Source organism: Neocloeon triangulifer, unplaced genomic scaffold, assembly GCF_031216515.1.
Source record: "Neocloeon triangulifer isolate White Clay Creek 2 clone unplaced genomic scaffold, ASM3121651v1 ptg000012l, whole genome shotgun sequence".
NCBI classification, from domain to species: domain Eukaryota; kingdom Metazoa; phylum Arthropoda; class Insecta; order Ephemeroptera; family Baetidae; genus Neocloeon; species Neocloeon triangulifer.
In genome coordinates, this window is record NW_026775554.1 from 1,766,822 (window position 1) to 1,778,702 (window position 11,881).

Consider the following 11,881-nt stretch of genomic DNA (forward strand, 5'->3'; position numbering starts at 1 on the left):
AGGCGTTCGAAGCATTGCTCAGGACGGGGTCTGCGAAAATGTTATTTTGAATTGAATAAGTTTATTATAAGTAAAAGATGGGCTTGAACTCGTTGATAGAATTTCATTATTTTATTAATTAAAATTACAAAATTCCGAATTCTTCAATTTTTTCAATGTTGATTGAAATGTATATTAATTTTTGCAGTTAATTTTTAATTTCCTTGATTTAATCTTATGCTTTTTTAATTAAAAGAAATAAGAAATAATAAAAAAAAAAATTAGAAAACAATTCCTATTTTTGTTTGGGCTAAAATCTCTTACTGGCAAGATCGATGGCCCTGGCGAGGTCAAGAAACTCGATGCTGGCCTCCAAGGACGCCAGGGTTTTGTTGTGCGCCCTGCAAGTTTGTTTGGCCGCCAAAAAGTCACCCTGATTTTGAATTCTTACGTAAAATTTGAGTTAAAAATAAATCAAAGTGGAAACGAACCAGCGAGTTGAAAGTGAGATACTGCGTCCCACTGGTGCTCAGCGCGGCTGGGAAATGAATTGATCATGAGCAATTTTTTATGAGGAAATCAACAAATTTGCTTACATTGTTTTTCCACGCTTTGTCCAGTTGAAATTGAAAAGAAAAAAAATCAAGATTTTAGATTATTTTTAATAAAAAACTTGTGAAAATAAAGCACGAAAAATAATTAATAAAATGCTCACAATTAGAAGATCAAATTGAGTACTGGGATTTGTAAAATATGAAAAAAGTATACTTTTCCACCCTTTTGTGCTAGTAAAATTAAAAAAATTTAACTTCATGGTTAAAAATTTATAATGAATCCTCGTTTTCGACCCATCCATAACTTTAAATTGTAATTATTCTGTTGACTCAAATATAAATAAAATAGTCAAAATGAATTGCTTTCAAAAACTATGCAAACAAAATCAATTTTTAAGATGACAATAATTATAATAAGATAGCAGTGAAAAATTACGTTTCGCAAATGAAGAAAAAGGAGTTGGAGCAGTTGGCGTTGGCGAGGCGACCCTGCATGAGGGCAAAACAGGTGAACGGGTAAAAATTAGCCGGTTGGAGTTCGACGGTCTCATTCAGAAAAGTGGTCACGGTTTTTGAAGTCCACGTGAAGCTGCCCCAGCCGAAGGCGTTGAGCGAAGTCCAGAAGGAGCCGTTCAAGTTCAGGGCTTTTTGAAGAACGAATTTTGAAAATTCAATAAAAATTACAAAATTTTGGTTTACTCAGATTCGTGAGCAAACCCGCCACCAGGTTTCTCTCCAGAATACTTTCTATGGACAACAATGCGTAGCCTGGAAACTGGAGACACGGGTCCTGGCCCGTCAATGTCTGCAATTTTCAGAAAATCTTAAGTTTTACAATGGTTGATAAGCTAGATCTCTTGTGAAATCAAAGTTTTTAGAGTTAATTATTAAATTTATGCGGAATAATTTTAAGTTACAAGTTTCTAGAAAAGCAAAGATGGCTGCCGTATAGACAATTTAGTTCTACCAATTTTGATCTAAAATTAGTTTTATTAAATACTTTTTAATCTGTAAACAATTATCTCAACTATTATAATTCACTATTTTCTGAACATTTCTTAAATTTCCCACCCATTTAAGCTAATTAGTTTTTTACTTCCGCAATCTCATACCGCAGTTTTGTTGGAAAAGTAGTAGTTTTTGCCAAGTAGTGTCACGTTCAACGCTATTTTTAATATTTATATCAGAATTCTTAACTTCTACGATACCAAACCTGGTTTCGGAGTTCTTCGGATCGAAATTGACAAATTATTTTTAATTTTAAAATTTTAACTAGTTGTCTTACGTTTGCTCGCAAATGTACTCGGTGGCATCCGAGCAATTGGTGAATGCAAAAACCTTGTCCTTGAAAGAGCCGCAAGAACCCAATGATGGCGTCGCCGTCAACCCCACTTGTGTGGGGTAGAAAATCACCCCCGTGTCCCACACAGACTGCAAGCCATAGTTGTTGCTAGACATCGACACTGTGGTCAGCGAGGTCAAGTACGTCCCCATCAAATTAATGCCTGAATTTGTTTTTCAAATGAAGAGGCAAAAACAAAATATTATTTAGGGAAAATTTACTTAGATTTTGCACAAGATTTTGGAGGAGGGAAAACTCGGCCGGCGTTTCGAGCGAGAGCAGCGCCATTCCCATGGCCCTGCAGTCGGCCTGGGCCACGCTCAAGTTGCCCTGAGTTAAAATTTATGCTTCAGAATATTTTGAAGGAAAAAAAATTGATACAGTTTTGGCAGAGAAAAAGTAGCTCACACCGTCGGCAACTATCGTCACATCTAAAAGTTAAAAATATATTTAAATTAAAGAAACCTTTATTCAATGATTCCAAAATTTGTTAACTGATTTTTTGGCGTGGTCTGATTGAGATGAAAACAAAATTAATATGAAATAATTCGCTTCGGTATGAATAAAATTACGGGGTAGGGTCTTCGCAGATGAAGGTGGAGGCGTTGGCGCAGGGGAAGGGCAGAAGGGTCGCGTTGACGTAGGCGGCGCACGCGTCCTGCACCAAAGGCAGGGTCGCCCATTGCACCGCCGTCAGGTCAAACGCAGACTCGTTCAGCCACTTGTACAGGCCATTCGTTTTGATCAGCGACGTCACGTACGAGTACGAGCCCAGAAATTTGCCTAGATTTAATTTTTTAATTCAAAATTTATTTGATCAAAATAACTTGCTGTTATTCAAAAGTGCAGACAAGAGGGCCAAATGTTCCCCCAGCGTTTCCACAACCAGCAAAGATTGATTCCGCTTCAAACACAAAGCAATCGCCTGCTCTCTTGTTGCCTGAAGTTGTTCAAATTTTAATTTGAAAAGATTTTATAAAAATTTTAAAACAAACTGTTTCGTTTGATAAGTAGTAGGTCTTGTTGTTAATGATCACGTTTAGAGCTGAAATTTTTCAATTAAATCAAATCAAACCAATAAAATTAAAACGTACCCGGTTTGATTGTGGTTGTTGTTGTTGTTGCTGTTGTTGTAGTTGTGGTAGTAGCAACAGTCGTCGTCACCGTTTGACTGCAATTTCAAATTAATCTGAATTTAAACAAAATTTTACCGGCAAAATTACGTGGTTGTTGCTGTTGTTGTCGTCGTCGACGGTGTCATGAGGGTGGTGCTTGGGGCTGCGGTTGTGGAGTTTTTTTCCTCGCACAGAAAGTGGTTGAGGGTGTCGCAGTCGGCGCTTTTGAGGCCGAGGGCCGTGACGCCGGCGCAGGAGCCGTCGTCGGGTCCGCCGTTGCCTGGGGCCCCGCCGGGGGCCCACGCCGGCAGGAATTGGGCCGCGATCCCGCCCAGCCACTCGAACGACCCGGCGCCCACGCTCTTAAGTGAGGTCAGCACCGTTTGGCTCGACAGACCTTTTATCAAATAATTAAAATTAGAAAAAAAGGACAAAATTCCTACCCATGCCGCCGAGGAAGTCCTTGACGACGTCGTTTTCGGCCAGCGTTTCGAGGGACGCGAGGCCCATTCCGCGGGTGCTGCACGCGGCCTCCGCGTCCACAAAGTTTTTCTTGTCGCTCGGAAAAATGTAGTTTCCGCTCGTCAGCTTCACCACTTCCGCTTCAAAATTAGAAAGAAAATTCAGATAGAGTATGAATTTTTTTAATTTGTAATTTCTTATAATTTCAGTCAAGCAACGGATAAATTTTGACTGAATTTTTTTTTTAATCAGATAAAAAACAAATAAGTTCAAAAGTTTCAAAACCAATTATTTGTCTTGGAAAGCTTTATTCAATAAAAAAAAAATTATGTACAAAGCAACTTGCTTGACACGCATGACGCGCAGGTTGCATCCATAGCAAAGTTGACTTATACATTCAAGAGCATAATATGAATTAAATAATCATCTAAGCATCATTTGAGTAACAAAAACGGCTTAAGTTGAATGAAAAATAATTTTAAGGAAACTGAAGGAAATCAATCGTTGCTAAAGCAGATGTAAACATTAGATTTGTCAAGAAAATGACAATCGTAGGAATAAAAAAGCTCATTGGCTTGAAAGATTCCCCCAACCACCAAAATCAAATTCAAACAACCCAAGGTCACCACTTGATTTGTAATAAAAACAGCCAATTAAAATACTTAAAAAAACTGACTGTCTAAAACTTTCCCGCCACTATGACTATCTAATTTACTTTAGACTTTTATAGGTTTTGGCTGTGGCTGGGAATTTAAATAATAGATATGCTTTTACATAATAAAACTTTTGTACCTTCTGCGATTGAGAGGAGCTTGCTGAATGGGTCTCTGGAAATTCAAATCAAAATTTTTAATTATCGTCTATTTTTCGATTGAAATTTAAGAAAGGGCCGACTCTGTTGTCGTTGTTGTGGCTTGAGTGGTGGAGGATTTGGTTTCGCAGATGAAGTTGGAGACGGTGTTGCAGTCGGCGGCCGAAAGTCCGAGGCCGCCGAGGGTGGCGCAGTCGCCGGCGGCCGCGGCCGGCTGGTCGGGCGCCCAGTTGAGGAACTGGGCGGCGACGCCGCCGACCCAGTCGAACGAGTCGACGCCCGACTTCTTGAGCGAGGTCAGGATGGCGGTGGAGGAGAGGCCGAGGTCGCCCAGCCAGTCCTTGACGGCGTCGTTCTCGGCCACCGTCTCCAGCGACGCCAAGCTCATGTCGCGGGACCCGCAGATTTTCGACGCGTCGTCGTATTTCGCCTTTTCTTTCGGCACCACATAACCGCTTTCCCCGATTTGCTTCAAGGTGGCTTCAAATGAATTTTTTTTAATATTAATTTGCTTAATTAAAAAATGAAAAGAAAAAGAGATATCTAATTTACATTCCGCCATGGAGAGCAATTTTGACAGAGGATCATCGCTGCAAAAGTTAAATTCATTTTTAAAAAGTGTGCATATTTGGCACAATTTTTCCATGTCTATTCGACTTGATACCAAAAATTGTCGAGGGAGACTTTATAATTAATTATTTTTTATTTGTAAAAATTGTTATGATCGCATTGTTTATTGAAAAAAATTATTATCTTAGCTTTTCTGGAACTTTTTTCAGTTTAAGTTGGGGCCAAACTTATTATCATCCCCTAAGCCAGGGGCAAAATTTTCAAATTAAACCTATAAAGCCTTGGAAGTTTACCAAATTTCGTTGCTTTTGGGGTTGAATTTACTACTCTTTAAGTCAATCTTAACCACAATTGTTGAGAAAAAGCTTCACATTATTTTGAGTTTTGGCAAAAACGTGTTTAAAAGATGCAGTAAAACTGTGCCTATTTGTCACACAAGGATCATATTTACTCTTTTTTGGCCTCGCAGCCGAAGTGGTTCTTCTGGTTGCAGTCGAGGCCGAAAAACTGGCCGCCGCTTATTCCGGCGCAGCCTTGGCCCTTTTTGGGCTGCTCGGGGGCCCAGCCGAGCACCGAGGCCGCGACGCCGCCCAGCCAGCTGAAGTCGCCGCCCGCGTCCTGCTGCAGCGACGTCATCACCGGCGCCGTCGACGCCCCTAATTGAACCAATTAAACAGAATTTCAGCAACAAATTCAAAACCAACCGAGCGATCCCAGGAAATCCGAAACGGCGCTCGCTTCCGCGCCGCTCGCCAGCGACATCAGGTCCATGTCCCGCGACCCGCACATTTTCTGCGCCTCCTCAAAAGTACCCTGATTGGAAAGTGGAAAAATTACTTTTTAAATTGTTGTAATTAGTGCAGAAAATGGTCACCGTGTCGGACGGGAAAAGGTACTTTCCGTCGCCAATGGAGAAAATTTCAGCTGAAAATTTAGTGGTGGAAATTCAGATAAAAATTCCATTATATTTTATTTATTTCATTAATTCTTTTTAAATTCTTTGACTTTAAAAAAAAAATACATTTTCTTTTTGGAAATTAGGACAAAAAAACATTTTGGAATTGCAAACTGTTTTTTGTGCTTTTCGAAATATACAATCAATTTCATATGGTTTAGATTTCCCAATAAGTTTTGCAGGAAATAATAGTTCGTGGAAAAAGTTTGCAAAATAATGAAAAATAATAAATTGCGTCAACTCAGAAAATCATAAAATTGTGTTTCAAAGCAACTTTTTAAACCAATTCCAGAAAAATCGTTTTTCAATTCTGCTATCTTTTTGAAAGTTTCATCTAAATTATTATTCAAAAATTCGAACCTTCGCCAATTGGCTTTCTTAAGTCCCTAGAGAGAAAAATAAAGTGTCTGAATTATTGGCAATGCCAAAGAAGTACTTATCGGCCTCGCAAGCAAAAGTGGAAGGTGCGTCGCAGGCAACGGTGGCCATTCCTTTGGCGCCGAAGCTTCCGCACTTGGCCTCGGTGGCCGCCGGCTGGTTTGGCGCCCATTGCACAAAATCGGCCACCACCGAGTCCAGCCAGTTCAAGTTGTCGCCCTTCTTTGTCAGTGACGTCAAAACAGAGTCCAAACCTTAAAAAATATTGTGTTTATTTAACAAAATATTTCTTTTGAAAATAAAAATACTGTTGGATTTCAAGTAGTCCATGATGAGGTTCGATTCTTTTGGTGTTTCCAGCGAAATCAACTGCATTCCTCGGCTTTGGCAAAGTTTTGCAGCGTCTGCCGCACTCGCCTATGAAATTTTATAAAATTGTATGAAAAATATCAAAAACAATTAAGGTGTAAATTAAAAGACCTTGTCGCTGGGAAAAAGATATTCCCTGCCACCGATCTGCACAACAGGAGCTGCAGAATTCATGCAAATAAACGGTTTTTGATTAATTATCAAGAAAATTGATGCATCATTATCTTGTTGAAAAGATTCTTGATTTTGCTTTTTTAATCATTTTTTCATATCAACCTCATTTTCCACAATTTGTAACATTACCTGAAGCAATTGGTTGCAATCCGTAGCTGCAAATCAATTAAGAAGATAACATTATTAACAAAAATTTGATTAATGAAACTTGCTTGTTTTGCTCGCATGCAAAGTTGATGGTCTTGGCGCAGTCCTGTTGGTACATGGCGCCCTTCCAGGTGACCACGCAGTCGCCGAACACCCTGCCAGGGGGCACCTGCTTGCCGAAGTTGAGGTGCGGCGCCGGCTGGTCGTTCACGCTCAGGTACTTGAAGCTCGTCTTGCGTCGCGTCGCCGTCAAAACCATCCTCGAAGAAGACCCTTTTTTTATAAGATTTTTTATTTGAAAAATTTTAATTCAAAGAAAAAAAACCGATTTTGGAAAGGTGTTTGGAGACCATGGTGTCCTCGTAAGGACTGTCCAGCGAGATCAGGTCCATCCCCTTTGCCCTGCACTGCTTTTCCGCATCCTCGTACGAAGACGCCTGTGATTGAAATTAATTAATTTTTTTTCAACAAACTATTTATTTTACTCTGGTTGAGGGGAAAAAATAGTTCCTCCCTCCAATGTGGACAATTTCATTTTGACCTAAAAGAGATAAAGATAATTGTTTTAGTTTTTGCTCAGAAAACCATCATAATCTTTTTGATTTTTTTTTGTTTTACTCTTTTGGCCTCGCCTGAAATATTAACTTTTTTTTATCCTTTGCTGAAATTGGCAATTTTTAATTACGAGTCAAACCTGCAGGTCTCTCTACCGCAACATCTGATGATAAACGCCCGTTTTGAACTGTTTCTTGTCACCAGAATGTTCAAAACGTCTGTGAATTTTTTTAATGAGTATGTCAGAAAATCTCAGTCAATTAACTGTTTTATTCTTTTTAACTACTTGAGTTGGTTAGAAAACCATGCAAGTAATTTAAATTTTCAAAAAAGTTTTAATATTTTCATTGTTAATTGAGTTTTTTTTTAACAAAAGTAGTAATTTATTTTATGAAAAGACATCCATTTAAAATATTCAAAAGTGTAAAACACATCATAAGTTACTTATGTTTGGCCTGAGACGGATGATTTTGGAATTGCTCGCCGTTCTCACGCTTCTCAAATCTGAAATTATCAAAAATTACGATTAAATACACAATATAAAAAGAAAAAAACGATTTTTTTTTTACTTTTGGATGCGAATCTGGCCACCTTCCTCTGGCGTTTGTTTTCGTTATCGACCGGGGTCAGCAGCTGCGAGAGGTCAAACTAATTTAGGGGTCAAAGGGCCAAACAAACTCATTTTACCAGGCAGAAGAGGAAAATCGCGGAGGCGCATGTTTTCATCATGCTGCGTCCATCGGCGCACAATTAATTGGTCTGCGAGTCGCGCACAGGAACAATTCAATTTTTTACGTTGAGCTGTGACGTCGTTTTTCCCACTTCCGTCCACGTCTGTAATGCGTTTCATTTCAACACCGGCCTTTCAATATCAGCTATGCCATTTTTTTATAATTATTAGTTTCCCAACATCAGTTGGAAAAGTTAATAAAATTTGCAACTGACGGAGTCAATTTGAATCAGATTTATCTTGAGAGATCCAAACAGCTTTTCAACAACGGAGGAAAAACCAAATGTTTAGAAAAATAAGAAATATAACAAGTTTTATATATGTGAAAATTAAGTCATTTTGAATTATTGTTTTTCCTCTATTTTCTCTAGTTAATTTGAATTTATGTGATTCATGATGTGTTTAGGAAGGAAAATAAAGTTATTAAAAATTAAAGATGTCACTTTTTTAGAAAACTTTTATTCTAGAAAAATAATAAGTTCACAATATAATTGCATGTTTGAAGTGGAAAAAAAGGGTTTCTCAATTAAATTAGGCATTCAAGTCAGGGGTGTTGTCGACGATCCATCGCATGTAGTTGGTCACGTCGGTGTAGAGGACGTAGTAATTTGGGTTGCATGTGAAGATTTGATAATTGTCCTCAGTAATGACTCTCTTTGAGCGACCCATGCTGACGACGCCGCGCAAAAAGTGCCGCCCCGAATTCGTCAGATAAAATCCGCTTCCACCGTCTCCGCTACAAGCGCCTCTTTCTGAAGTGGAAAAATTCATTTTATTGTTAATAAAAATTAATTTCAAGGTAGAAAAACTGACGGTTTTGAGGAATTCCGGCGCAAAAGTGTTCCCTCGGGTGCAGGAATTTAGAAAAAAAAAATTTGTTGCTCTCGAAACACTCCTGGTATGAAACCACTTTGATTTGGGCCTCCTGCAGGAATTCCGGCTGAGTGTGGTTGGCCGTGAAGCCCCAGCCGACCACCTAAAAAATGTGATATTTTATAATTTGCTGAATTGCGTTTTTGACTCAGACCGTGCCCGTCTTGTTGACGATTTTGTCGAGGTCGTAGTCCGAGTTCCACAGACAAATTGGCCGCACAAAGTTCGTGAATTGAACCTCGTTTTGCAAAACGATCAAAGCGAGATCGTTTCGATGGTTGCTATGGTTGTAGCCAGGATGCAACAAGATTCGTGATACCTGCATTATTATCAATTTAAATAATTATTTTACAACTAACAATTAGTGTAGAATAAAGTCTTTCCAATTTTCAATTGATTTTAAACAAATTCCAAAAATGGCTCCTAACGTTGTAAAGACTTGTTTTGACAATAAAAAGATTTATGATTTCACTTGTCACCTGAAGCTTCTGTTGTGAGGTTTCAAATCTTTCGAGTGCGCTGTGCATCCCAAGCGTTACTTCCAACTCAGAAGCTAAGATGGGGATTCCAGCCTCCCTGTACAAGCAATGGGCCGCTAAATTTTTTCAATTGAAAATGCGGAATAATTAGAAACCAGACAGCAATGAATTAAATACTAATTTTCCTATTTAAAAATTTCGCTCACCAGCAACAAGGGTGGTCTTAGAAATGAGGGTCGCCCCGCAAAAATCGTGTATCTCTTCAAGCGAAAGACTTGCATGCCAAGGGTGTTGTCCAGCGGCCGCACTTTGACCACCGACGATGAGACCGGAACCTCGCACCTTCGCATTGTCCCTTTTGCTTCTCCGTCTCGGCAAAAATCCGCAGTCGGCAAAACTTTCACGTGCCCCAAAATCTTGACGGGAAATGAACTGATCAAGTAACACGCAATAAAATATGATTATGCAAACCAATTCTAGACTTCAATTCAGGAATTTCCGGCATTTTTTCTGGGACGGGCTGCAAAAAATTTGAAATATTGGAAAAATAATTAGATCTAATAATTAGCGACACTTACTTGCTCGCGAACCGCCGAACCAAATGCAGTCAAAATGCAATTAATTGCAAAAAAAATCCATCCTTGAGACACAAATTTCATCTTAATTTGGATATCGGTCTAAATTAATAAAATATTAATTTATTTGAAATTTAGCAGGAAAATAAACAAAAAAGTGCAATAAATTCTTTTATTTCAATAATTGTTAAAGAAAAGATTATCAGTGCGGAAAATATTATATGAACTTACGTTTGCTTCAATAAGAGTTCAGACTTGAAATGAAATGAAATTTTTTAACTCAAGGCATTTATAGCTAGTGCAAAACATGAGGAAACACTGATTTTGGGTCTTCCCAATCACGCATGAGCTTTGATTAATTTTGACATTTGACCCCGACCAAAAGGTTCAGCTGACTCGATTCGCGAGAAAAGTTTTTTTTATCCCCGCACCTAATAAACGGAGATATAGAACTGGAACAAGGTGTCGGTGAGAAACTTGGACGCCTGATCAAAAGTAAAGGTGCCAATTAAGCGATTCCTCTCAAGAGTTTATCTAAACTGTGGCCCTTTTTGGTATTTTTTTTTTTAAATTTGCCTAGAAATAGTTAACATTTGAAATATATCGAATTATAATTTGTGGACAGTGTCATATAGCAGTTCTTTAGCTTTCTAATTAAATTTATTTATTGCGGGGCTTAAATTTAAACAACTGGAAAAAAGGACAACTCGATATCCTTATCTTAATTTGAAAAACAGCAGAGATGGTTAAAAATTATTATTATTGTTTTTTTTTTCACAAATATTTAATGAGACATTTATAAGAATTGTGATAAATAAAGGCGTTACAATTATGACCTATGACCTATTATGACTTGTTGTAACTGGCCAGGCCAGCGAGTCGGCCGCGGATGGCGCGGATTGCGCGTTGTCCACGGCCCCGGCGCTATGCGACGCACCGGCCGACTCAGTTCAAAGTCGGCCGCCTCCGCTGGTGCAGCGAATTTGTCCTCGTCCTCGTCCCTGTCCTGCGCCACCACCGACGCCGCCAGCACCGCCGCCGCCAACAACACAAATACCTGCGATTTTTAAAAAAATTGTTGAATAACATTTATTTATTTATTTAAAAATATGTTACTTTTCTAAATTTTGTCAATTTATATAGATTTTTAAGACAATTTAAATTACTCACCAACTTAACCATTTTCAAGTTTTCTTCCTTCTAGACAAGAAAATATAAAAGTTAATTTAATTCGCTGTTTTTGCGTCAAAACGTTGAAATAACTCAGATTTTATCCCTGCTCAACTTTTAGAAATAAAAATTTCACATTTCATGCAAAATGGAATGTTCAAAAATTGTAAAAATCACTTTTAACTAGTTTGAGGTGTACAAACAAATTATCAAAGTCAATAGATCGGATTTAATTGAAATATATGTGAGCAGCTGAGAATTGTAATTGTAAGAAGCAAAATTTACCACAACCGTTAGAAGAGCTCTTGTTCTAGACAGACAAGTTTTACGAGTCCTTTTATACTCATCGTCCAAAAACAGGTAACCACACACCACAAAGTGCCCGTGAATTTGTTGTTTTTTAAAATTATCACATAAAAACAAAAGAGTTTTTATCCCACAACCCAAATTAAAAAGTTATTCCTGTTTTGCCTTTTAAATTCTCTAAATTTAGCTTAATTATCATTCAAAACAACACTGCAATTGTCTAAATTTTGAATTTAAAAATGTCCTGTAAGTCTTGCAAATAAAAAGCTTTATCCAAGGCTTTGAGCAGATTGAGACGAGATACGAGAGCCAACAGTGAAATTAAAAATTAAAATAA

At 38.3% G+C, this 11,881-nt stretch overlaps 2 protein-coding genes across 9 annotated transcripts; both read right to left on the bottom strand.

The window, feature by feature from the left end:
- LOC132197607 (C-type mannose receptor 2-like) lies at positions 1-8,213 on the bottom strand. Of its 8 annotated transcripts, XM_059620984.1 has the most exons (36): positions 8,099-8,213; positions 7,981-8,044; positions 7,856-7,915; positions 7,542-7,629; positions 7,475-7,488; positions 7,342-7,397; positions 7,182-7,293; positions 6,922-7,129; positions 6,839-6,864; positions 6,647-6,696; positions 6,475-6,583; positions 6,225-6,420; positions 6,149-6,174; positions 5,708-5,757; positions 5,538-5,646; positions 5,285-5,489; positions 4,816-4,853; positions 4,347-4,743; positions 4,245-4,279; positions 3,434-3,592; positions 3,099-3,387; positions 2,970-3,046; positions 2,871-2,920; positions 2,707-2,815; positions 2,448-2,658; positions 2,371-2,387; positions 2,257-2,306; positions 2,097-2,205; positions 1,819-2,038; positions 1,747-1,760; positions 1,646-1,698; positions 1,233-1,338; positions 970-1,177; positions 471-517; positions 304-412; positions 1-30 (listed from the first exon to the last, which is right to left on the bottom strand). In XM_059620984.1, the coding sequence occupies exons 1-35, from the start codon at positions 8,138-8,140 to the stop codon at positions 408-410; spliced, it is 3,609 nt and encodes a 1,202-aa protein (XP_059476967.1). In that variant the 5' UTR covers positions 8,141-8,213; the 3' UTR covers positions 1-30; positions 304-407. The 8 variants fall into 8 exon arrangements, with proteins under 8 accessions (XP_059476967.1, XP_059476965.1, XP_059476964.1 ...); XM_059620982.1 differs by having other exon boundaries at positions 4,347-4,853; positions 7,551-7,629; XM_059620981.1 differs by having other exon boundaries at positions 4,347-4,853.
- Positions 8,214-8,580: 367 nt separating this feature from the next.
- LOC132196873 (coagulation factor IX-like) lies at positions 8,581-11,549 on the bottom strand. Its single transcript, XM_059619807.1, has 10 exons — positions 11,524-11,549; positions 11,239-11,268; positions 10,300-11,125; positions 10,072-10,170; positions 9,965-10,013; positions 9,700-9,909; positions 9,494-9,609; positions 9,169-9,333; positions 8,955-9,117; positions 8,581-8,893 (listed from the first exon to the last, which is right to left on the bottom strand). Exons 4-10 carry the CDS (start codon positions 10,150-10,152, stop codon positions 8,673-8,675), a joined length of 1,005 nt encoding a protein of 334 aa, XP_059475790.1. The 5' UTR covers positions 10,153-10,170; positions 10,300-11,125; positions 11,239-11,268; positions 11,524-11,549; the 3' UTR covers positions 8,581-8,672.
- Positions 11,550-11,881: the final 332 nt, after the last annotated feature.

Excerpts from the sequence above, each read along its gene's own strand:
- LOC132197607 (XM_059620981.1), bottom strand. The coding sequence starts at position 8,140 with ATGATGAAAACATGCGCCTCCGCGATTTTCCTCTTCTGCCTG. Across the intron at positions 6,865-6,921 it reads TTTGCATGCGAGCAAAACAA|CTACGGATTGCAACCAATTG; the intron begins GCAAGTTTCATT and ends ATTGATTTGCAG. Across the intron at positions 2,206-2,256 it reads ACTTTTTCTCTGCCAAAACT|GGCAACTTGAGCGTGGCCCA; the intron begins GTATCAATTTTT and ends ATTTTAACTCAG.
- LOC132196873 (XM_059619807.1), bottom strand. The coding sequence starts at position 10,152 with ATGAAATTTGTGTCTCAAGGATGGATTTTTTTTGCAATTAATTGCATT. Across the intron at positions 9,610-9,699 it reads TAAGACCACCCTTGTTGCTG|CGGCCCATTGCTTGTACAGG; the intron begins GTGAGCGAAATT and ends GAAAAAATTTAG. Across the intron at positions 8,894-8,954 it reads CGCCGGAATTCCTCAAAACC|AAAGAGGCGCTTGTAGCGGA; the intron begins GTCAGTTTTTCT and ends TTTCCACTTCAG.